Source organism: Girardinichthys multiradiatus, chromosome X, assembly GCF_021462225.1.
Source record: "Girardinichthys multiradiatus isolate DD_20200921_A chromosome X, DD_fGirMul_XY1, whole genome shotgun sequence".
Taxonomy (NCBI): Eukaryota; Metazoa; Chordata; class Actinopteri; order Cyprinodontiformes; family Goodeidae; genus Girardinichthys; species Girardinichthys multiradiatus.
This window is the reverse complement of record NC_061817.1, coordinates 28,055,808-28,082,887: the sequence shown is the minus strand read 5'-3', so window position 1 is coordinate 28,082,887 and position 27,080 is coordinate 28,055,808. Positions and strand designations below refer to the sequence as shown.

General features: G+C 38.4%; 1 protein-coding gene across 1 annotated transcript in view; it reads left to right on the top strand.

Moving 5' to 3' along the window:
• The window catches only part of LOC124862347 (BAI1-associated protein 3-like), a 60,642-nt gene that overhangs the window by 5,567 nt on the left and 27,995 nt on the right, over positions 1 to 27,080 (top strand). Inside the window, exons 2-6 of the mRNA XM_047356207.1 lie at positions 3,084 to 3,230; positions 19,874 to 19,961; positions 20,822 to 20,905; positions 21,080 to 21,187; positions 21,611 to 21,670. Of these exons, the coding sequence (XP_047212163.1) occupies positions 3,094 to 3,230; positions 19,874 to 19,961; positions 20,822 to 20,905; positions 21,080 to 21,187; positions 21,611 to 21,670 (477 nt within the window). The 5' untranslated portion in view covers positions 3,084 to 3,093. The remainder of the gene's footprint in view (positions 1 to 3,083; positions 3,231 to 19,873; positions 19,962 to 20,821; positions 20,906 to 21,079; positions 21,188 to 21,610; positions 21,671 to 27,080) is intronic.

Here is a 27,080-nt window from a genome sequence, read left to right as displayed (position 1 = left end):
AACAGCAAATAATGCAAAATTGGAGAGTAGTGTGAGAATGTAGCGAAGAGGGTGAAAGTGGTCATTATGTCCTCCAGCAGCCTAAGCCTATAGCAGCATAACTACACAGATAGTTTCAGTTCAGATTATTTAGTTAAACGGCGCTTATTTACAACAATGTCGTCTCAAGGAACCCCACAAAGGGTCCCGCTGATGGTCATTGTTATACTAAAAACCACGAGGATTGGGATACCTCTCTCTGTCAGACTGATTATAACCATTGGAAAAGAGAAGAGGTCACACAGGTAGCAGAAATGGAGGGTGTGTTTGCACCTCAACCAGGGAGGGAGGAAGGCTCTCTCCCTGATAACCTAAGCCACTCTAACTATAAGCTTTATCAAAAAGGAAAGTTTTAAGCATAGCCACATTCCTGTTTTAATTCTGTTTTTCTTAAAATTCCTCCACATATTAACCCCTATGTACTAATGAAGTTACACTTTTTTATTTCTTATTATTTTTCATTTTCTGCATACCACAAAACATTTGAATGAAGATTTTAAGATTTAAAGTGCCACCTGTAGCAAAATAAAAATAATTAAAAAGAAGCTCTTATTATTAATATTCATAATGCCAAATATGATTAGAATGAACTGGAAATAAACAGATATTAATAATAAGACAAATAATAATTTTCTATGACACTTTGTAGTTAAAATGTAATAACATAGACTGAAATGTTGAAATGAATTGTACATGTTGACACTTTGTATTATTTGGGAATTTGTCTTGTTCAAATTTGACTCATTATCCATACAAATAACGGTGAATAAAATGGGATGCCGCAAATTCGATTTGCCCCTTCGCGCCAAATCTGTGCATGCAAGCACAACACTTATCAGCCAAACGTGGCAGAAAAATGGGAAAATGTAGCAGACAGACAACTTGTCTAAACTTAGAGAGCGTTCAGCAGTTAAATGAAATGAAGGCAGTTTTTATTTAGTTTTGTTTTTGTGGCTCATTAGCATCCCCTGGGTCATTCTCTTGCAAGGCACTTATACTGCTGGTTCCAAAAATGTTTGGAAAAATAATCATGGCACTCCTGCTGTTTAAGTAAAAATTACTAGTTTTTCCTGGCATGTTTAAATTCACAATCACCACCTCAGGTGCAACACTAAGTTTATTCTAAGTCTGTGCCATCATAGAAAAGGCTAAACAAAGTAGAATTGGGAAGAGCTCAGGTTTTTCCCAGGGGTGCATTGGGTATGACACATTGATAGTGTCTAACAGCAGGGAAGAACGGGTGCTGGAAACTCATAGTAGCTTCCTGTATTGATGGCATCCTCCTGGATAGGCAGCATACTGTTCTTTGGCTGAGACAATGATGCATCTTGTACCATGAATTTTGGGCTTACTGCAAGCCGGAGCTCCAAGTGCATTCTGCTTTCCATTCTGTTGGTCCAGAGCTCTGAATTATTACACTCAAAGAGGCTAATATGTTTGATTTGCTGGATCTCTTTGGTGTAAGTTCTGTTATACTAAACAGGCAAACCTGAACTGTGCCATTCAAAATCAAGGGAGACAAATGACTCAGGGTCACCTCCAATATGGGCTACAACAACAAACACTCTCTTGCTTCAAGCACACCAGGCTAATTGTCCTCAAATCACTAACAATGGTTCATAACATCATTTTCACATAGATGCAAAGACATAAGCTGTCATCTGTTGAAAAGAGTAACAGACTGCATGTCTGAGTGTGTCTCCATCTAGTCTTTGTTGCATTTGTCTCATCTATTTTTCACTACCAACTACTATTGGAGTTTAACAAAAATATTTAGAATTAAACAGGTGGTGCTTTATAATAGTACTGTTGAACAGCTTCATTTTTGAGCATTTGGTATCAATTAGCCACATTTGAGGGTTTTTGAGCATTAACAGCTTGTTTAAGATCATCCCACAGCATCTGAATCTGATTTAAGTCTAGACTTTGCCAAGGTCACTTGTTTTTTATTTATTTGAACCATTCAGAGGTAGACGTGTTCTTCTAATCATTTTCCTTCCTTATAACCCAAGTCCGCTTGAACTGAAATGCTGTTTTTTTGCCAGATGTAAAGGGACACGCACGCTCTTTTATAAAACATCCCTGTGAAAAACTGTTTGTTCCGTTCCTCTTTGGAGCGTAGGGACAGTGAGGTCATAAGATTTACACATATTTAGAGGACTCCAGGAAACCAAAATGAAAACGCACTTTGTGGCAAGTGTTTCCAAGTACGCCAACTCCCATCTCAGAGAATTGCTTAGCAACACATTGCCAATCTCTCTAAGGTCGCCTGGTAGGCTTATGTTACAGTCACGATAACCCAAGAATAACTTTCTCTGCAATGATTGGATGACATTTGGATAAGAAAAAATATACTCGCACATGTTAATACATAAAACAAACAGTAATTATTTAAATATATATTATACCTGTGATCCTAATAAGAAGATTTAAAATTTTATGTTTATCTTTTAATTGTCATTCAAATCTAATATTTGTAGTCAACATCTACATAGTTAAGAGGCTTAGGAGTGGGTCCAAAAACACATTTTAAAAGTTATGGCTTTGGATACTAACTCAGTATATTTACCAAAAATTTAAATATTATTTAGAAAAGATAAGTGCCATTCTCTTGGTACGGATTGGTATGAATCTTAAATCATTAGAACGGATAGTGAGGGGATGCACAAAGTTAATAAATGCTCTCGTAAATACAGGAGTAGTTTTGCAAATATTATCAGCAAAGTCTTTGTTTCCACAGGAACTGTAAATATATGTCATTTTTGTTATGTTTTAATTACGTCCAGTAATTATTATTATGTACATACAGGATTAATGTGTTTCTCTTCATATCTCTTGTGCATTTTCTCAACATAAGTAAATTACCAACAAGCCTTTCCACCAAATAAGCTTGCAGTTGCTAAATATTTAAAGAGAGATTAAAAAAAATGTATAATTATGCTAATAAATGTTTTACTTGTTTGAAGCATAATAACTAAGTCTGTTTCCATCTATTTTTTTAATTAATTCTGACATGTTTGATTTTTGTTGTTGCTCTCTACCAGTGTAACAATCATGACGACACTGCTGGACCTGAAGAGTAGTGTGCTAAGGCAGGTTCAGAGAAGCCAGTCTCTGAGAAGTCGGAGGGAACCCCCTCCCACTGCCAGCAGCCCCCTCACACACTGTCCTCCTGAGCCCTTACCTTGCAGGTGAGTCACTGATGACCACACACACACACACATCAAACCAAATAACACATTATGAAAATGAACCCTCTCATCACCTGCTCTTGTAATATTAGGTCCTAAAATTAGTAAATAAAACCTCAGACAAACAACTTATTAGCTGAAGTAATATGTAGAAAAGCTGCAAAACTCTTGCCTTAAAGCAAGAATAACTTTAAGTAATTGTTTTCTTTCTTAATTTGTGGGGGAATTTTGACCTTTGTTGCTTCACATGTCCTTTTTAAACTTTGCTGATTTGCTGATTTTTCTTTTTTGTAAACATTGTTCTGTTGAGTGGCAAGCATTAGTCGTTGGACAGGTTATATTTTTATATACAGTGGGGTTTGAAGTTAAGTAAATGACTAATGTGCTCAAGTTGTCTTTCTGATCAATAAAAACCAGATTATTACCTTGTCAAAAGCCTAGTAGAAAGTTAGCATTAGTTATTTATGCTCATAAACTGTTTTCTTTGACTTAACTCGGATTTAAAATACATCTCTAGGTTTCAATATTCTTTCCAAAAGACGTTAGTTGACAAGTTTTTTTTCCAATATGCTGTTTTAAAAACCTGACTTATTCTGTCATGTTCTAAGATAATAGACACTTTCTCCTGAGAAAGCTTCAAGACAAGTTGAGCAAGTTGTGTATTAGGGTTCCCAGAAAGCAAGGCAAGATAACATGGATGCATAACATGGATGCAAAAGCAGTGGTGTTGCATCCAGTGATGCATGAAAACATTTTGTAATTGCTGCTTGTTTTTCTTGTCCAAGAATGCTCATAGTGAAGCCTAAACTGAAAAAATAACTTCACTTGGAACTTAAGTACAAAGTATTCATACCTGTTAAACCTTTCCACATACTGTCACATTACAACCACAAACAAATATATTTTATTGGAATTTTATGTGAAAGACCAACACAATGTGGTATACGATTGTGAAGTGGAACAAAAATTATACATGACTGTAATCTAATCTCAGTACAAACACAGCGGCTCTGTGATGCCCTCAGAGGTTGGTTAAGAGAATATTGGGGAGCATCGTGAAGTCCAAGGAACACACCAGACAGGACAGGGATAAGGTTGTGGAGACGTTTGAAGCAGGCTTAAGCTAAAAAAGATTTCCCAAGCTTTGAACATCAGTAAACCAACTGTAAACCTACCAAGACAAGGCCATCCACCTAAACTTACAGGCCGAACATGTAGAGCACGGATCAGAGATGCAGCCAAGAGGCCCATGGTGACTCTGGATCAAATGCAGAGATCCACAGCTCACGTGGGGGGATCTGTCCACAGGACAACTATTAGTCATGCATTGCACAAATGTGGTCTTTATGGAAGAGTGGCTAGAAGAAAGCCATTGTTAAAAGAAAACCATAAGAAGTCCCATTTACAGTTTGCCAGAAGCCATGTTGGGGACACAGCAAATATATGGAAGAAGGTCCTTTGGTCAGACGAAACCAAAATTAAACTTTTTGGCTAAAATGCAAAATGCTATGTGTGGTGCAGAACTAACATTGGACATCCCTCTGAACACACCATCCCCACTGTCAAATATGGTGGTGGCAGCATCATGGGTTGCTTCTCTTCAGCGGGGGACAGGGACTGCTGTTCACAAACGCTCTCCATCTAATCGGATTGAGCTTGAGGTGTTTTGCGCAGAAGAATGGGCAAAAATGTCAGTCACTGGATGTGCAAAGCTGATAGAAACATGCCCTAAAATACTTAATTGCAGCAAAATGTGGTTCCACAAAGTATTGACTCAAGGGAATACTTAAAAATGCCCTTTTCAGTGTTTTATTTGTGGTTGTGATGTGACAATATGTGGAAAAGTTCAAGGGGTATGAATACCTTTACATGCCACTGTATGTGCACCACTAGTCTGATGTATAACAAACATTATGGCTTATAACTTCTGAACTATAAATCCTATTGTCAAAAACCTTGTGTATAGAATTCTTGAATGACTTGCATCACATAAGCTAAGCCATGTCTATTTGTGCCTAATATTTTTAAATAAATTTTGTGTTACATTGCAAAAAATTTAAAACCTTCTAACGCTTTCTCCCCCAGGTATTTAATCTAAAATGACCTAGAAATGTGCGTCCTATCAGACAACCAACTTTGGAGTTTCCCACAAAATGACAGAGATATCTGCGAACTACGTTCCAAAACATTAGTCATTCAAATCGCAGAGAACGTTTAATTAAATTTTTATATGAAATTAATATTCCAAACCAGAAACATGATCTTTGTACACACACTCAGGGTTATGCTCTAAATGCCAGTTCAAGAATGAAACAGGTTTTGGTCTTCCAAAACAGATGGTTGATGCAGATGGATCATTTTTAGTTTTAATTACAGTAAACCTTTTTTTTTTTACTTTTTTTTTATTAGAGCCACTCAAACAAATTACAGTATACAATTATTATACGTATACATCTATTGATACACTCAACAATATAATACTGACAAGACAGTGCATAACAAGAAAGTAAATTTAAAAAATAAAATAAAAAAATAAAAATTACAATTCACCAGCTTCAGCCCTTTTGTTTTTGCTTTTTCAACTAAAGGAAGAAAAAAAATAAAAACCTTAAATAAAAAAATAAGACTACAAAGTAAAACCAAACCCCCCTCCCCTTCCCATTTCAGCTCACCAAAATCAACCCAAAAAAACTCTTTATCAGATATGTACACCCATATTCATAACCAAAAGCAAAAAATTACACTGACTGGCACCTTCGGTTAGGCAAAACCTCCAAGTTTGAAAAATAGGAAAGAAAACATTCCCATTTTTTGTAAAACCTTTGTGTAGATCCACGTAAAGTGTATTTAGTTTTCTCAGGCTTTAAAGAAAACATCATATGTTTAACCCACAGGGATATTGAGGGACATTTATCAGACTTCCAGTGTAACAATAAAGAACGTCTAGCGATTAAAGATGAAAAAGCAATAATATCCTTTTGTGCAGAAATTAGTGCTAAAGTGCTACCAAATATGGCCACAAATGGACAAGGTTGCAAATGTACTTTAAGAACATAAGAAATAATTGAAAAGTAACTAGACCAAAAATGTTATAATTTAGGACAGAAAAAGAACATTTGGCTAAGATGACATGGAGAGCCTTTGCATTTATCCTATGTATCCATAACATCCGGATAAATCTTAGATTTTGAGAAATTAACCCTATGTACACCTTTAAATTGAATCAGACTAAGACGAGCCCAAGAGGAAGTCGATCGATTTCTGTCAATGGCGTTATCCCAGAGCTCTTCGATCAGCTGGATTCCCAAATCTTTATCCCATGCAGCTTTAATTTTAACACTAGAATCAACCCTTAGAGTTAGAATAAAACTATAAATCTTTGAAATCAGGCCTTTCTGAAGCGGATTATATGCAATCACTTTTTCCCAGGGCTGTTCAGGGGGAACTGAAGGGAAATTTGGGAAACATTTAGAGGCAAAATTCCGAATTTGTAGATAACGAAACAAATGTGTACCAGGTAAATTATATTTGGAAGACAAATTAGCAAAACTATCAAATACCCCTGATGTGTATAGATTTCTTATTTGTTTTATACCTCATACCAAACTGAAAAAGATGGATCCGAAAGAGACGGAGGGAAACAAATGGCTGTTAATCAAGGGGCACAAAAAAGAGGCAGCAACAAACTTAAAACGCCTTCTAAATTGAAACCAAAATTTCAGTGTATTAACAACTTGGTTATTAGTGTATAAAGAGGGTTTTATAGGTAAGGAAGAAAACATTAGACCCGCTAATGAGGACCCAGTACAAGAAGATAGCTCCAATCTGCACGAAGGCAAATTGGACAATTTTAACCAATAACTAATTTTTTGTATGTGAGCAGCCCAATAGTATGATTGAAAATCAGGCAATGCAAGTCCTCCGCTGAGTTTGCATCTTTGCAGCAAGTCTTACGAACCCGAGGAGGTTTCCCTTTCCAAATAAAGCCACGAACTAACCTATCCAAGGAATCAAAAAAGTATTTTGGCAGAAAAAGAGGAATGGACTGAAATAAAAAAAGAAATGTAGGTAAAATATTCATCTTGACGACATTAATCCTACCCAAAGGGAGAGAGGAAGATTACGCCAGCTGTGGATATCAGAAATTGTTTTTGTCATAAGAGGGGAGAAGTTGGCTGAGGCGAGGCCAGATAAGGAACGTGTCACATTTATACCAAGATACTTAAATCATGTGGGACTAAGTTTAAAAGGAAAGTCAGAGTGCTGAAGACCACAAGGAGCAGTATTAATAGGAAAGCATTCACTTTTCTCCAAATTCAATTTATAGCCTGAAAAGGAACTGACATTACAGTGTAGTGTAAAAGTATATACTCAGTATATACTCAGGTCCAGAATACAAAAGCGTAGAAAAAAAGGCTTGGGTTACAAAGAAAAGCACAGCTGAATAAGAATTTAAACCGAAATTGGCAGGAGCTACAAAGCCCACGTCCTACTCCATTGCCTGCTCAACAGCGCCCCTAGAGTAAACTTTTTATTGACACATTTAAATCTGCTTAGAAAAAAGAAAATTTTAGGTACAACAAAGCATACACATTAAAATAGAGTTAATGATAATTAGTGGTTTTGATTGAAAAGATCCTGACTCGATCATAAACCTTGCTAAAGTTTATGCACAAGTGGGCAGTCCGTACAAAGGTATATTACTTTGTCTAAACCTGCCAGACGTAGCTCTAGTTATTATTTGCTTGATTGTTGCCATCACGGATGAGTAATAGCTTTACTTATGAGATTCTTTTTTGGGAAATTAAAGTGCAGTCAAGAGAGCTCAGAAGGTAATGACATGTCTTAAGAAATGGCTCTGAGGTAATAATTCATGTTTGCTATTCATTTGTTTTGCACTGGCCATGTTGCTGAAGCTACAGGTCATAATTTCTTGCCGACATGATGTGATAAATACATCACATTTATACCTGAGCCGTGGCTCACTGAGAAAGCCATTCAGACACAGACCTTTCCCCTGTGACACATTAACCACACTGTTACATGCACAGACAGGCTCCTCAGGGATATAAATGCGGCTTGCTTGTAAAACAGCTTTAAACTTGGTTATGATGTAAAAATGCTTCCTGCTTTTATTTCAGTGATAAAAATGTCTTCTCACATCATAAAGCAGATTGTCAAATCACCTGTGTTTTTATTTTTTCTTTATTTGTTTTATTATGGTAATAAATGAAAGAGTACCAATGCAAGCAAATACAAGAATAGATAATCAGAAATAAAATAAACATTATCAATTCTGTTATGGTTTAAAAGTCCAGTTTTATGCTGTTGTAAAGTAGTCATTTTTTAAATACAATGTAGGGCTACAGGCTCACAATGAGCTAATAAACATCATAGTAATTATTATATTACTATAAGGAATATATTATATATTATTATAAGGAATTTGTGTTTAGTAGTAACACAAATTTGGTTTGAAAAGTTACAATAAAATTATTTTTTCAATCCATTTCTTACCAAACAAATTTTAATCAAATTAAAAGCGTAGTAATCAGGGATAAGGTCAGAGAGCTGACCGAGAACTCAACTGGCATTTAGGTAGATCTCCAGTGTTCCCTTGTGGAGATAGAATCAGAATCAGAATCAGAAAAACTTTATTGCCAAGTACGTTTTTGGACATACAAGGAATTTGTTTTGGCGTAGTCGGTGCAATACAACACAAATTAAACTGTATAAACATATCTACAATATAATATAAATATATGTGCACAGTTTTAAGTGAGTGAGAGTAAGTGTAGAGCAGTATAGGATGCCAGAGCGGTACAACAGTGCAGGTGATCATTGTGCAAGTATGGCAGTGCAAGTAAAGCAGGAGTCCATGCTGAGCGTTAATGTAACGCATAGAGTTGCAAAGAAGAACCACCCAGAAGGTCAATCATTTCTAATTTACTCCACAATGCTAGAGTGGCCAAACAGACGTGGCAGGCCTGAAATCCAAGGATAATATCTGAAGAAAAAGAGACCACTTAGAAAACAAATCTCCTACTATGAAGAATGGCAGTGGCAGCATTGTGCTATGGGGATGCCTCCTTGTGGCCAGCACTAGACAACTAATTCCCATAGAGAGTGACATGACAGCAGCCAAATACAGCAGCCAAAGTTCTTCGGGAAAACCTCATTCAGAGTGCTCTGGACTTTAGATTAAACCAATTATTGTTCATCCAACATGACAAGGACCTGAAGAACACAGCCAAGATAATAAAGAAGTGATTTGGGAGCAGTCTGTAATTGAAGCCAGTGAGACCTCAGTTGTAAATCTGAGTAAACATATCTGAAAAACCTAAGCATGGCCACCAGCACTCACAACTTAGTAAATGGCCTGAACTTGTATAGCACTTTATCAAGTCCCCAGAGACCCCAAAGAGCTTTATACTACAATCAGTCATTCACCCATTCACACACTGACAGTGGTGAGCTACGATGTAGCCACAGCTGCCCTGGGGAACACTGACAGAAGTGAGGCTGCCATACACAGGTGCCACCAAGCCCTCTGACCACCATCAGCAGGCAAGTCGGGTGAAGTGCCTTGTCCAAGGACACAATGACTGAGACAGACAGAGTGGGGGTTTGAACCGGCAACCTGAGGTTCTACTGATGATAAGGAGAGACGAATGGTAGAAATCTCTAAAACAGTTATGCCAAGTATGTATAGACATACCCAAGAAATTATGAGACTGGCATCACTAGTGTATCAACAAAGTGTTAAGCCAACAGTGTGAATACTGATGTGCATTTGCTTATTTTTTTTTTTCAAATTTGGACATATTTGCAAAGATTTTGAACAAATATTTTGTTTAAATTTGTCATTATTCCGATTTGTGTGTAAAACCTTCTGGGTGTACTGTACAACAATGAATCAATCTCATACTCTTTCAAATTATTAAAGTTATCAGTCGAAGGCATGAATTCTTTATCTGCTAATGATCTAATACAATGGGCTGCATGCTGGTGAAGTTGGTAGCACTTTTGGCTTGCAGCAAGAAGGTCCTGGGTTTGAACCAATCACTCATGCACTTTCATGGCAGCAGAATAACATAGAGGAACCCACTTTAGGTCCACATGGAAACATGTTGTTCAGTCACTAAACGTAGAATCTCCATCGGACAGGTATTTCAGGAACCCTCTCCGTCTCTTTCTTTGGAAGATGTGGAGCCTTGTTCAAAGTTCATATCACAGTTGAGATTAATATATCTATACGTTATACTGGTTTTAGAGAGTCCCAATCATGATACTCACCTGTTTCTCTCACGCATTTGATTATGAGTACATCAATCTCAAAATAACCGGATAATATTCATTTAGCTATAAGGAAGTGTAACAGTACTGCAGAGTTTAGGTGACAGTTTGGCATAGATATGTTACAGCAGCTAAAAGAAACAGATACAAGCATAAAATGCTCCTTTTTTTCTGAAAATAAAAATAAAGAAACAGAAACAGACTGATACTGGTTTGGTCTGATACTTTTAATGGTCCTTTTTCAGCCCTGAGTGACACTAATTTGGTGGCTAGCAGTTATTTCAATATGTGATATTATTTTCGCAGCTTTTCCAGGGGTAGTTGCATTTAAGTTTCTAAATACAGGGTTAATCAGATCAGGGATACCTTTTACATCGTTGCTTTAAAACTGTAATATTTGTGATATTGTACTTTGGTCACAGGTCATCATACTGTAAATAGCTCATAGCAAATTATTCCTAAAGTAACTTAGCAGAAGATCTATGTGTCACAATTAATTTTGCAGCATTTTGTATTTTGTTCAAGAATATCTCAATATCTACAATGATTTTATCATTAGAATGCCAAGACTATTCCTCATCAAGCATATCTTCATTTCTTTTGGCCAGTGATGGAGCAGGCAGCACAGTTCCCCCCAATGCGTTTAGATATAATAACTAATTAGGTCTCTTTGGTGAAAAGAGTCATCTAATATTTTTCAGTCTCGTTCTGAGCTTCATCTTAACCCAAAAGTGATAGTATGAACCTGAGGTTTCTATGGCAACCTAGATACAGGCTGCTGTCACAATGTGAACCTTTACTTGTAAAGACATCCATATCTATTTTTAATAGGGAAGATTACCTCAGGTATTTTGTTGCATATTGTTAAATTTTGGATTTGGAAGGCTGAAGCTGGGAATAAATGGTAATACATGGTTTTAAATTTTTTATTTATGGCAGTGTCATTTTGTTCCATTAATTACGTTTTAATGCAACCCAATATAGTCTTGAGCTCTTTTCTTAGCAGCTGATCCGAACTGACAATCAATGTCTCACCTTCTTATTTTCCGTACCAGTTTCCTGGTGCTGCAGCCTTCCCACTGAGCCTCACCCTGAATGCTCATCATTAGATCCAGGCTGTTGATCTTTGTTATCCATTCAGACTGCTGCTGACCTGCCTGCAGTCTCACTCTAATTGAGAATTTGCAAATGAGGCCGGGTAGATTTGGACTGGTTCATCCGCAGCTGTTGACCCAGTGGTAGAGTCGGTCATCAGAGCTGATGCTCTCTGAGTTGTCACTGACTGGCAGACTGGGGACAAAAACATTTAATTCAGTTGAGCAAATTATTGGCTTTACCTCTTAGCGAACTGATCATTAAATAAAAAATAAAAACAATAATAATTCAGATGAGGTTGTCAGACTGTGAAGATAAACCCACATGGATTTATGATTGATTGTATATTTCTGCTGGTTGTTCACAAATTTAGTCTTTCCTCTGATTGCTTTGGTAAGTGGTAAACTTGATATTTCACTTAATTTCACTGTGTTTTGAATCTGAATCTGAAACTTACTGCACTAAAAAACTCAAAGAAATTACAATGCAGTTAACTAGAAACCCCTAATCCATGATTATGAAGAGTAAAAAACCTCCCTTCACAGTTGCCCAGCAGTCAGTGACATCCTCTGCAAGGGGGGTAAGCCATGAAAAGGGTATTGCTAAAGAGTGCATTATCAAAGCTTATTAATGAAAAGTTAAATGGAAGGATAAAGTGTGAGAAAAATGGGTGCAAAAGCAACAGAGATAACTGTAGCCTTTAGAAGACTGAAGCAAAGCCCAGTCAGGAGTTTGAGGGAGATCCACAATGTATGGTCTGTGGCTGGAATTAGTGTTTTAAGAGCCACCACACAGACACTTCTGAAACAGAGATGATGTCAAGGTAAGTCTTAGCTGGGCAAAGGTCCAGAAAAGACTGGACTGTTGCTCATTGATTCAAATACCTCTTTTGAAATGAAAGTATATTTTGCATTTCCTTTTGAAATCTCGAGTCCTAGAGTGTGGGGTGGTGATGAAGTTTTTACAGTCAAGTGAGGATTTGGAAAGCCACATCCTCTGCTGGGATGGGTCCACCATGTTTTATCAAGTGCAAGGTCTGTGCTCTTACCTGCAATGAAGCTTGAGAGCATTCCATGCTTCCCTCTGCTGACAAGCTTTAGATTCTGAAATTATTTTCAGAATCTAAAGCTTTTCAGAATGGACTGAAATGGACTTGATATCTGCTTGCACTGCCAAAAGTCCCAATGTCAGTTTAATTACCATAGTATAACTTTGCTTGATTGACCAGCTAACTTATGGAGTATTGTCTCCTTTGCAGGTATAGAAGACAAAATTGACAGTCTCAGTGTTTAAGCAGCCTGGAGGGTATAAGGCTATATCTCTTCCTGCAAAATAGCAAACTGGATCTCATTAACAGGGTCCTTTAGTCCATTTAGAGTTGCAGCACTGTTTTCCAAAAGGTAGCAGTTTGAAGTTGTTGAAGATGCTGTGATTAGTCTCGGACAAGGGCCCTGTATGCTTAGGGCCCTAAAATCCTGTCAGGTCCTGTCAAGTAGTGCAGTCCCTGCTGGGCAAGTTTCATCATTCAACTGGTGTTCTTGATACATTCCCTTGACTGAATCCCACTGCTCTGTATTCATTCGCAAATTTAAAAGGTTGACCTCATTTTTGGAATTGCAGTAATATCTGAACAGGAGAGGTGTTATAAGCTCTCATAGCACAAGATCTCATGAAACAAATACAATATTACTCTTCAACGTGACGTCTGTCTTGATAAGTGCCCACTTTGAACGCATTATTCCTGAAAAACCAAAAAGGCAAGCACAAAGGCCACAAAATATTGACTACAATAGTCAAGGCTGAAGAAGGAAATAAAAAACCTGAGAAAATAAAATGGAAAAAATAGAGATCATGTAGATCATAGGTGCATGAACGTTTTGTTTTATTTTGCAGACACTATCAGACATTCAAACTCAGCTGTTAGTCCTGAATCATGTATATCCCTTTGATAAGACATTTCAGCCTCTCCATATATTTATCTGTTGTTGCTTTTTCCTTGTTATGTACTAAGAACAGCTTAATGTTCTTTTATCAATGCTGAATATGTTGTTGAACATTTTAAATGTGCTGTAATCTGCTACCTGTGAAGCTCTTTCTTCAAGTTACTGAATGGGGAGATGTGATCAGGGCTTTTGTGGTTGTTCTGGGTTTGTGCTCCGAAGCCTTTCCACCTGTGATGTTGTGTTGCCTAATCAGAGGTATAATTACAATAAAACAAACAGTCTTTTATACCACTGAGGTTGATCCTTCTCATTCAGATCTTGTTTATGATGCAAGCTGCTGGCTAATATTGTTGTGTGACAACCATGATGAATCCAATTTTAAAAAAAGGATCTTATTTTGTTACAATGCAGCTAGACGTCACATTCTTTTTCATGCTGGGGACAACAGTCATGGGTACAGAATTAATTATTATTTATGCACTGCCATAGTACGTTGAAGTTTGCAGACAGCGCCTGCTGTCCCTTTCATACACCCATTCATTGGTGTTTAAACCAACGCTTGTAAACAAAGGAGGTACATGAGATTCATATTTTAAATTTTTGCTGTGCCTCTGATTCACTCTCTACACAGGAAAACATGATTGAAGCATCTGGATGAATTTAAAAAATAAATTACAACATTGTTTTGTTTTGTTTTTCTCTCCTTTTAAAGACTTGTTTCCTAGCAACATCAAATCACTGTTATTCTGCTCGTGTGTTTCTGTGTGTCTGCGTGTGTGAGAAAGAGAGAGAGAGAAAGTGAAAGGGATATAAGAACTGTATTTTTATATATGTGTAAATATCAAATCAAAATTGTTTGTACGATTTTAATTATTATGGTTTCATTTCCTACCTTAAATGTGTTGCCACTTGTTTAAAAAGAGACAAAATTCACGGAAAAGTTTTGGAGAAAAATGACCGACTCAAAACAGAAGTCTTTCGATGAAATTGATCTTCTGCTTAAATTAAAACTGTAACCACTCCAAGCCAAGAGCTCCCAGAGTTCTTGGCTTTAATTTTTCATGATAAAGTTCACTCTTCATAAAAAAATAGTTTGATTTGTCTCAAGCAATTCAAAATAGATTAATCAATGTAGACTATGTATCACTTAAAACGGTTAGTGGTAAACTTTAAGTCACAGCTGCAAAAAGAACAATTTCATGTCATCTATGGTTTTTTTTTTTTTGAGAAAGTCTTCTACAACCTACAAAATGTTGGTAAATAACATCATTCCTCAGTTTTGTCATCATGGAGCATTTGCAATCCGGTCTCTGCCTTGTGCCTGGTTAACATGGCAAGATTTTAAAGTTATCATTTGATTTTCAAAACCTGAGAGACCACACACATAACGATAAAAATTTGTAGAAATAATAGCTTTGGTGCTATAGTTTGTCGTGTCCAGCCTCACGGCAATCAAAACACACCGCGCATTAACAGATTTTACTCACGAACATTCAGATCTCAGACAGGACATCTCACAAACCCTCTTGAGATCAAATGTGAGTTCAGAGTAATTCTCCTGCGTGTTTCGGTCACTTCACTTTCTGATTGGCTATATGTCACATTCAACAGGCTGCGTGCTCGTTTGTCCTTGGATAACACCCCACACAGTAGGATATTGGGCCAAGACAATCCAACATGTTAAATATCCCCGATTTGAGGTCCATGCGATCCCGACGTCCTTCCGAGCCGGCTAGATCACTCTTAATACACCACACACAACAGGAATATCTCATAAGACATCAGCAAAAACCTTCTCATTTATCCTGCGACCACTGCTAATCAGTGAACAGCAGTCTGTTCAGGTCACATATTGTCCCGAACAGAAAACTAGGTACCAGTACAGAAAAAACAGTAATGGAAATGCAAAGCAAGCCGAGTGGAGAGCCAAATCGAGCCAGTGGGAAAGGGGCATTATTGTATAGCAGCAAAACTTATGATAGCTTGCAGGAGGTATCTATCAAGATGGTCATTTTGAGTCAAAAGAGGGCCTTTTAAGCTCATTAAGAGTATGTTTTTAATCAAACGCACTATGATAGTGTTGGTATTTTTGTAAAATGCTGATTTATTTACAACTGAATAAACCTACATTCACGTAAACAAAAATGAACATCTGTCCTTTTATACTACCTGCTTAATTGTCGAAAAGAACAAGTTTTAAATGACATGATAGAAGGAGGAGTTAACAGATGTGTAACACCCTGACTACATGGCATGTACGTAGCTGACAACCTGATCCTGCACTCCAGGGGAAATATGTTTCCTGCAGGAAGTAGTTAATGTTAGTATAAAAACATTCGGCGTGTTCACCCCCCGGTACAACATTCATGTCACCATGTTGAGCTTTGCTCAGTTTGGATCCCTCAGGTAAAAACAGCCTTAAGTTCAAAATGAAATATTAATGCCACTAATAAATCGCCTAATTTGAACATGCTTGTGTTGAAGACTGACAATGAAACCATGCTTTGATTACATTTTGGTAAAAATGTGCGAGATTAAGGATAAGGTTGTTTTTTTTATCAGCTTTAAAAGTATATTTGTAGATGTTGGCATTTAATAGAACAAAATTTGGTTTTGGGCGTTTTTAAAGTTGTAGAGGAATCAGTAACGAAATATTACCTGTTGAAAAATGAACAACAGTATCTAGATGGTGACTACAGTCACAATTAGGTGGCAAAAACAAAGGCTTTAGACTTAGGCCAGGTTCATGGTATTATCACCCATCTTAGCCAAAATCTTTCGTTATGAAAGGAAATCTCTGGCTAACATGCTAACAGACTATAAAGCTGTTAAGTTGTTAGAAAATTTGTCTGGCTCTCTTGTTTTCAGACCTAACCCAACTGTTGCTTAACCTTTGCTGATGAATAGCATGCTATATTTACCTCAGTGACATACCATAGAGTATGCGTGCCAACTAGTCTGTTTTCTGCTTTTTTTTTGTTTTTTAGTGTTTTTGCAATGTTAGGGAAGTCTCTAAAATGCCAGCTACCTCACTTAGAAAATGATTATTTAGATGTTATTGAAAATGATACATGCCACACCCTTGCTCATGTGCATATGTTACCGTAAAAGGATATGTTTAATTCATTAGCCAGTGATATTTGTGGGCTGTGATTTGATCATAGCTTATAACAATATTGTCATGTTTGCCATAGCTTCTTAATAATGACAACATGAATATCTCTTGAACTAAATGTTGTATTACACAAATTTGGGTTGTTTTCAGATCATAAATTGTCTTATTTTACCTCCAGCTTTTGTCGTTATGATAGCTGCATCCTTACAAAAACACGTTTATCAAAATAAAACCACTTCCTGTTCTGTTCATTCAAAAGTCTGATATTCTATCTCTGTTACTCACTACTGTGAACCTCCCTAATTATGTTGTAATTGAAAGCGTAACTTTGAAAGCAGCAGACATGTAGGACTTTTTGCAGTCGCTTTAAATTTAGATTCTTCAGGCACATTCATCTTCGTCCATTTGTTGGTTACTGATATAAAACAACCCATTGATTGCAGGATCAATCAAGTTTCACTTTGGGTGCATGTTCAAAGCACGTGCTGAAACCACAAGGCAAGCTTTGTTTTACTAAAGGTGCAGCCTTTCAACCAGTGGCGATTGCTCTAAGACTGCAAGGGAAGCTCATCTTCCCCTAAAATGTCAAAAAATATGCGATCAAATATATACTGTTGTGTGTACATGTCATTGACTAAATATGCGCTACAACGCGCTCAACATGTGTTCAGAATCAGCTTCTTATCACTGGTAACGACGCGGCTTTCCTCTCACTCATTCCCGCAGCTTCACAGTGCTTTAAACAGTGAGTTCAATAGTGAAGCAAAATTGCTGGGCTTTGTCCCGCCCATCGGACGCTCAGCGTCTCCGGGAGTCTATGGGGCAGCCTCGGCTGCAGCGAAACGAGACGAGTCATTGGATAAATGCTGGGCCTTGTCCCGCTCATCAGCGTCTCTGGGGGTCTATGGGGCAGTGGGCTTGCCTCGGCTGGCCCGGACGCTCAGCTTCTGCATGCAGATTGGATGATCTGTCTGAGGCTGAATCCCTTTTTGATTGACAGTGAAATGAGCGAATCAGCGGATCAGCGATCTTGAAATTGAGCTTCCCCTCCTTGAAAGACCAGCATCTGCCACTGCTTTCAAGATAGTCCACTCTTTGTCAACACAGCCCGGAATAAGGTAGATTTAGTGCAGTATATAGTGAAGGAGTAACAATATGAATGTGGAGATTAACAGGTGTTAACTATGTCAACATTTGCAGGCTTTTCATCTCTTCATTAGTTTGCTTTTAACTTCATTGCTTATATAAACGTCTGATGGAAAATATTATGCTTTATTGGTTTTTGAAGCAACTCATAACAGTTTTTAGCATGTAGAATTACGTTTTAAAAGATTATTTTCAGCAAATTTAAAGATTTAAAGACAATGCTCAATTCTCCGTGTGTTTAATTAAGCCTCAGAAGAAACAATACAGGTTTGAATTACATTACCTACAGCATTGCAGTGTTATTGGTTTATTAGATGTTATGCATTGATTCGAACATGCTTATGTCATTAGTGACTTGACTTGGACTTGGGGAAAAAAGACTTGTGAACACTTCTGGTATATAGAGATGCACCAGTCCAAATCTTGTGGCTGTCTCCAATTTCATTTTAAAAACTACAGCAAAATATAAAAAATATATAAGAAAAGCACAGAAAATATTTTTCCTAGTCTTTCTGTAAGGAGGAGTCAACAATGTATGTTATATTAATAGCTGAGCTAACCTGCTTGTGAGGGAGCAGTATCTTGCATTTTAAATCGACTTTTACACCTTATTGCAGTATTGCAGTTGGCAAAACTTGCACTCTGTTTCTTTACAAACACAACAGTCAGAGGTCGGAAGCTAAAAAAGGTAAAACAGAGGAACTTTGCTGTACTCTATTCAGCCTTTCTATTAGCCACTGAGTCTTGTTTTTGTGCGGCTTGAAAGAAACCTAGACTTTAGACTCTTTTCTCGAGATGTGGAAACTGAAGTTTCCTTTTATGTAGCCTCTTCCTTCTCTGAGCTTCCTCTGACTTAATTTTAAGCACCTCACAGCTAACTTTGAGTCTTTTGCACTCACTAATAGTGTCCACACTCTGGAGTGTTGTACTCAACTTGACTTCGTAGCACTTGGTATAGTGCATTTACTGTTCGAAAATACTTGTATCAGTCAGTCACTGGTCTGATCAGGATAAAAATAAACCCCTATAGTTGTAACATACTATAACTGTGAGCTGCAGTCCCACTAGATTTATATGCAGGAAAGAAGAATTAATCGGACATTTTGTCTTTTAAACATACCACCTTTCAAATATATATTTGGCCTGAAATCAGTGAAAATGTTCCTAGTTCTCCCAGCATGACTGCCATTAGTCTCCATAAACACCTTAATAAGTTTGCCATCCGCTCTCCCACCATGGTGAAAGTCAGTGGGTGCTGGGATGGGCTGCCATATGCCTGGTGTGAAGTGATGACGCTAATAAAGAAGGGAGTAGGGGCTCTTCTGCACAGTGTTGCCTGATAGATGAGGAAGAAGACAGGATCATGGTGGGAGGGGATAGTCAGGATGAGGCATTAAAAAAAACACAGCCCGAGTGATCCTGGCGGTTCCACTACAGCTCACATCAGGGCGGCTGTCCGTTATTTCAATTCAGGCTAGAAGGAAGATAGCCCTTGGGAGATTTTGGAGGAAGGAGGAGTCGGTGAGAGGATGGTTTTGGTGGGGATTCCCAAGGTGCTCTGCCAGCTACCCTTTTCCTGAATGTGCCCTCATCACCATGACAACTGTGGCCAGCAAGAGTTTGGGGAGTCATTCCCACCTGGAAGAAACAGAAAAGCATCATTTGCATATTGGGCACAACCTGACACATAAAATTTGATTAACATGCCTCATGCGGAGTGTAATTAAAAGCCCTCTAAACAAGAGAATGTGTTTATACATCTGAAAAAACGCAGACAGCAGGAATTGAAATCCTGTAGGTCAGCAAAACCAGATCAAAAAGATTGTGTACTGACAGATCCTGTTGAAAATGTGTTAACAACATGCTCTTTGATCCCACCAATGTCAATGAACCTGGATATGTGTTTACTCAAAACCCATTACTATTAATATGTCAAGCAAATAAGGTGATGTAGCCTATTTAGGTCACACTGTGCAACATGTATTCTCTCTCTTTTAAGTTGTAGACATAAAAGCATTTTTTCTTTATTTTGCTCCCTTTTTTGGCAGGGTTTCAGAGGAAAGTGTGGAGTTCTTTGAGCGTATGAATGCCATCCTGCAGAAACAGAAGAACATGATGCGGGCAGCTCAGGCTGAGGTAACCCTAAACCAACTTTCACCTTTCCGTCTGTTACACACTTAAAATGTGAACAGTTTGTGTTGCAAGCAGGGCACAGAGCTGTCTTTCAGCCCACCACCATGACCACTATGACGTCTGCAGACAGAAGGACTGGGTCAAAAGGGTGCTCAGAAGACTGGGAGCTCAGCTGTTACAAGCTGCTGTCAATTGATATGTTTGCTCAGTATTTACTGCCACAGCAAGACATGAGTGATGAGAGCAGCTCATGACTTCACACCCAAATTGCTGTATGTTCACACACTAAAATTACACTAACTGTTGATGTTGGTCGAGACATAAAGAATGTCCACACTGATTTACAAATTAACAAACTGATGGCAGAGAAGTTTGTATTACCTTTGCAGTTGTAATGTCTAAATTTAGAACAAAGTGTGGGATTTCTTCAGGTTTTAATCCTTAATTCAGTTATGAATTTATATATATATTGTGTAAGTCATTCACTGGTTTTAACCATATACACTACAACCCTTAAAGCATCTGCAGATTATCCTGGGGCCTGCATGTGAGAATGTAAATGTGTCCATCAGAATAATGCAAGCATTTATGGATCATAGCAGCCAAATTCATAGAAACTGTAAACAGAGCAGGTAATTTTCCAGAATTCACAGTAATCTGAAGTCCATGCGGATGACATTTAAAGCTCCGTAGTCCTTTCTGATCGATTTATTGTGCCGCCTGAGCAACCTTTGTGAAGTATTTTCATTTGACCTAATGATACTTTCTAATACCTATCTGCGATCTCAGCGTCTCCTCTACTGTCACAACCTTTTATCAGAAGCATGTTCTATTGGGCCTAAACTAAATATTTCTCCTTGCAGTGCCAAATAGGGCCATGCACAATGCCACCACCACAAGAGCATGTGGACCAGGCCTTGATTTCTGAAAGAGTCAGCAGGACAGAGGTGTGTCGGTTTGTTTTTGCTATTTTCATTGTGCTTCAGCAGGAGTTATGTTTTAGAAATCAGCGGCTTTTATCCCTGCTTGTGATGTGCAGCAGAGCAGAAATCATGTAGGGAAAAGAACTTGTGCATTTATCTTTGAAAGGAAGTTATTGAGTGGAGTGTGTTTTCATGTAGCTGAATCTGCTTTATGAGGAAGCTGTGTACACAGTGGTCAACAGGGTTGGCATGCCTGCTCCAGAACATGTGAAAAGTGACGACGAGCTGCTTGCTTACCTGCTGAAGGTATCTATCCATCCATCTGTCTGTCTGTCAGTCATGTAATAATCACACACACAACCAAAGAACAGACTGTATTCCTGGAGTGTCATTAAATTTCTGTCAGTAACACTGATGGTGGCCTCCAAGAGAGTGTTATTTGTTGTGAGGAGGCTGTAAGAATTCAAGCAGATGCTCTTGGCTCAAAACTGATTAAACATCAAAGCTCAGTTACACTGTGTACTGATATTCAGCCATAATTATGCTACACTAAGGATTGTAGCCTTTTGTTTGTCTGAAGTGGGAGTCTTATTTCTAAGATTTTCCCAACAGTTCACCTACTAAAGAAATAATTTAAGATCTCTCAGTAATTTGTTTGTGCACAATTAGTAAACATTACGTTACATATAGTCCCATAATAAGGATGTTATTACTGTTTTTTTTTCTAAGGTGTTTGATATGGGTGACGAGGAACATGATATCATTCTCCAAAAAGTTCAAAAATCAAAGGTGAGGCATTTTATTCTCTTAATGTCTAAAACTGAAATTAGATGTACGGTCTTGCAATGTTTTTGTTTTTTTTTCCTGTATTGTTCTGGGTTTTTTTTTTTTTTTCAGAATATCTATAATGCTGTCATACAAATAATAATGTAAAAATACCGTAAGCTTCCTCAATTGTTATGGAACCAAATGCTGTCAGCCAGTCCAACATCTTTATTAGCGTACCCTGTCAACAAAACAGGGCAACAGGGCACTAACTTGATTACTTTATTTTATATTTCCTAATGAGAGTCTCACATAGATACAGTAGAGTATAGATCTTGAAACACTCACCTTCATATCCCCGATTTGAGGGCTATATATAGCCCAATGTGCGTTCTCAACCACAGGCATCCTTTCCAGCCCATTAATTACCCCTAAATTTCCTCTGCATTTACTATAATAAAAATAAATGATCAGGGTAGTAATTTACTTTAGAAATAATGCCCGGGTAGGTAGGTAGTTCTTTTGGATCGAGTTTTGGGGGAGGGGGGTTGCTAAGCATTGCGAATTAGCAGAATGTTTTTAGCAATAGGATTAAGCCTGAATAATATATCACAAATTTATTGCAATATCACTGTATGCAATATGCATATAGCAAAGCACTGCTTGGACTGCAATACATGTTAGTTCATTATTTTATTAGTCCTATGCATGTATTATATTTGGTGACACTTGTTGTTTAGTGCAGCAAAAAAATGTTTAATAAAGGCAAGAGGTGGTAAGGTGATAGTCATTGAGAAATTACAACTAAGTTGATGTATGGCCAAAAAAGCAGATGTTTGCAAGAACCAGCTTTTCCAGTAAAACTTTGCTGTTGAGATAGAAATGATGAATAGATTTTTTCCCAGATGCTGGACAGATTATAGACTTTGGTAAAAAAAAAAAAAAGACCTCAGAGCAGAAAGACATCAACATTGCTTAATTATTGTATTGCTTATTCTAAGTCTTATTGTTTTAGCAGAAATCAATAACATTATTGTAATTCTGCTCGGATTATTATTTAATAATCTCAGCTTAAATTAGTCTACAGCTCATGTTTTCTGTTAACGTTAACTGTTTTGTTGATATCTGCTCACAGCTATCAGAGGCAAAAGAGCAAGTAAATCATGGAATCAAAGTAGTATTTTTGGGTTGTAAACTGTTTATGTTCTGAAGCACAAATAAAAACAACCATAAACACTGTGGATTTTTAACAGATTTTAAGTTAAGAAACAAAATGCCCACGGAGCTGTCACATGTGTGGTTAATGCTGTTCAGGGACAATATGATTACAGATATTATTAAAAAGCTGTGAATGTTGCAAACGTGTTCTGACATTGAGGCAGTTTTATTTGTTTCAGAGTGTTAACACATGTAATATAATCAGCACCAGGTTATAAACCTATCTGGAACTGTTTATCCTTCCCTCTTCACTCACTTTGCAGGTGAAAAAAATTGGGTATCTTTATTGGCAAAATTAATTTAAATTTGCGAAAGTTACACCTTTGCATAGACTTTGTAGCAGCTTAATCCCATTAAGCCCAACACTATTCATACACCTGGCACATTTAGATTTAAAGTCTTCTTTTCATTTACTGACATGTTCTTTCTGGCTTAAAAACATTTTGAAGTTTTGGAGTGACCCAGACAGAGTCCTGACTTGAATCTAATAAGAGCTAAGGGGGATGTCAAGAGGGGGCCCTTCAGCCCCAAATACTTGGAGATCATCACCAAAAATAAATAAATAAAAATACCAATGGAAACATGCAAAAAGCTTGCCAGCGATTATAATTGTTTATTTGATATAATGTCAATGACGTTTTTTCTATTGATTACTGAGAAAGATCTAAATAATTTTCCATGGTCTATTTAGGTGACTGTGGCTCAGTAGGAAGAGTAGTCGTCTTGCAATCAGAAGGTTGTGGGTTCAATTCCAGCTTCCTCCTGCCATATGTCGATGTGCCCCTGGGCAAGGCACTTAACCTCAAGTTGCCTACCAATCTGTGTATTGGTGTATGAATGTGTGGGTGTTAGTGAGTGCAATTGGGTGAATGTGGTGCTAGTGTAAAGTGCTTTGAGTGGTCTGTATGACTGGAAAAGCGCTATATAAGTTCAGTCCATTTATCAAAATGTATTTTTTTTAATTGCTATTCCTTTCACGTTTGTTTTTGTTTTTTACTTTTGAGAGATGCCTGTCTCATTTTCAATCAAAAACAATGTTCTTGGTTAGATAAAAGTTTTAAATTTAAAGCTGCCAGGTATGTATGATTAATTTTGGGTTTAACTGTTTAAGTTATTTACTGTAATTGCTGTGACAGAATCATTGGTTATAGATTTATTGCTGAAAAATAAGGCTCTTTATTTTCATGGTGAGAGACTCTCTCTCCCACACTCAGCAATGAATCTGTGGATATATTTCAGATGAATGACTCTTTTTTGGACCCCACAGTGCAGACAAACAAAAGAAACAGCCGGGGGAAATTACAAGGTTCCAGCAAAAACATTTTGGGTCTCTAAGGCAAAGCATACCTTTAGACGAGCTCACATAAAGACAGCAGTTAGACAGCACTACGTGAGACAGACTTCAATTTGAGATGAAAGGTCATGTCATTTTAATATTTGTCATTTTTTTCTTCACTGATTTGACCCACATGCAGAATGACACTCAGGATGCAGCAGAAATGTTTGACAAGTTTATTTTGACAGGTAGTGGATATTGAACTGGAACCGGGACTGGAGGCACAGCACTGTACGGGAAAGGAGGACAGGTAAGTACTCTAGAGACAAATGGGAATTACTGGGAACTGGATTAAGATTTTTGCTTACTGTTTGATGAAAGGTGGTTGGAGTGGAGGAATGATGCAGAGACTGGGAGGACTGCTGTGGAAACGACAAGTTATCCAGGAAGATGGTGAGTACTCTGCTGAGACTTTGGGTGAGTATTTGGCAGTTGAATTATCCAGATTAATATTACTGATTTGACGTTACCTGGTGAGGATTCTTTGAAGCAATCGGTGGAGGGTGAGCAGGGTTCGCTTGCCTGGAGATGTCGGTATTGAGCTGTCAGCCGGAGCTTGATTTAGACGAGCTCACATAAAGACAGCGGATCAAGTCCCTGCGACTTGAGTCCTGGTCTCAAGTCGCAGGGACTTGAGACCAGGACTTGAGGTTTCCTAGGATGGAGCATAAGAGTGGTAAGAGACTATGAACTTTAACTTTAGACTGAGATCTCATAGCTTGGCCATTTGGAGTTACCACAGAGGTTAACACTCAGGCACTGGAGTGTTGACAGCTCCACCTTCTTATACTCCTCCAGGTTGATGGAAATGAGGAACACCTGCTACCCTCCACACCAGAGGATCTTGGTGTTGTCTATGGTGAGTAAGTGTTAGCAGCAGGCAAAAAACAATACATGAACACTTCCAGACTCTGACATCATCCCCCCCTCAATGGTCGCCTCCTGGCGGCTGAGAAGAGGAAGAAGGCAGAGAAGCAAGATAATCAGTGATTAAAGAAGGGTCGCAAATGAACGACTTGGGGACCCAAGTACAGTCCTCCGGACCGTAGCCCTCCCAATCGACAAAGTATTGCCAGCCCCTACGCTGCCAACGGGAGTCTACGATCCGTCAAACCGTGTAGATAGGATGCCCCTGGAAGTCCCAGGCGGGTGGATGGGGCTCGGCTGGAGGGCACAAAGTACTGGTGAGGACAGGTGTCAACTGGGAGACATGAAAGGTTGGATGAATGCGGAGGCCGACAGGGAGACGGAGACGGACTGAGGTGGGACTGACTATGGACTCAATTTCGTAAGGACCAATGAATCTGGGTGACAATTTATGGACATGGATTTTAAGGGAATGTCTCTGGAGGATAGCTAAACCTTCTGTCCGGGTAGATACTGAGGAGCAGGTGAACGTTTTCTGTCTGTGTATACCTTGTTTTGGTGGGCTGTGCGGTGGAGTGCTTGAATGGTTGATTGCCAGACCTGTTTACAACGGCGGATGTGATGATTTACAGAGGTGACGGCTATTTCCTTTTCATCAGCAGGAAACACAGGGGGCTGGTAACCTAGAGAGATTTCAAAAGGTGAAAATTCAGTAGCAGAGGAGATGTGAGCATTGTGATTGTATTCCACCCTAAGGTAAACATTTGTTCCAATCTGAAGGGTTAACGGATGTAAGGCATCTGAGGGTTGACTTGAGTTCCTGGTTCATGCGTTCAGTCTGACCATTGGATTGTGGGTGGTAACCTGATGTGAGTAAATGAGGATATCATCAAGATACACGTAAACAAAGAGGTTTAAAAAATCTCTTAACATGTCGTTAACCAAGGCTTGGAAAACTGCTGGAGCATTGCTGAGACCAAATGGCATTACCAGGTACTCGAAATGGCCAAGGAGGGTCTTAAAAGCTGTCTTCCATTAATCTCTTTGGCGTATCCGGACCAGGTGGTAGGCGCTGCAGAGATCTAGTTTGGTGAATATTGTGGCGTTTTGGACTGGTTCAAATGCAGAAGATAACAGTGGAAGAGGATATTTATTTTCTTTCTCTCATGCGATTGTCCATCCGAGTGGCCAGGGTGATATATTCATTCAAGGTCTTGGGCTCTTCAACCAGAGCTAACTCATCTTTCAAGGACTCATCTAGGGACTGGAAAAAAGCTGACTTAAGGGCACAGGAGTTCCAGCTGGAAGCTGCTGCTAAGGTACGAAACTCAATGGAAAATTCTCACACAGGTCTATTTCCTTGTTTCAGTGCCATCAGGTGACGGGCCACACTCATTTGATCTAAATGTAACAAGAACGCTTGTTTAAATACTTGGATAAATTCATCAAATGAACAACCAAACTGACTACAATTCGTAAATCTTGCTTCTGCCCACGAAGCGCTTTGCCAGTTAATAACCCTAAAATGAATGCTAACTTAGCGTCATCAAGGAGGAAAGACTGTGGGGAACAGTTAAACACCAATGAACACTGTAACAAAAATCCTCTACAACTACTGGTCTCACCGGATAATTTTTCCGGGTTTGGGGAGGTGACGTCACGGGAGTACGGAAGTTGTTGTGAGACTGGAGGAGAAACTGGTGACTCGGCGGCACCTTCTAGTGTCTGGGATGTCCAGATGTTCAGGGCTAGTTGAAGGAGTGAAGCCATCTGATTTAGCTGTTGACTTGAATGTTGTTATTGTTCCAGGAGGGTATGAAGTGTGGATCCGTGTGATTGGATCTGGAGGCTGTGTTCGGCTAAAGTCCTCCTGAGTGTCTCTGCTTGGTCAGATTGGCCTCAGTGTTCTGTCGTTGTTTTCTTCACTGATTTGACCCACATGCAGAATGATACTCAGGAGGCAGGAGAAAAGTTTAACAAGTTTATTTTGACAGGTAGAGGATATTGAACTGG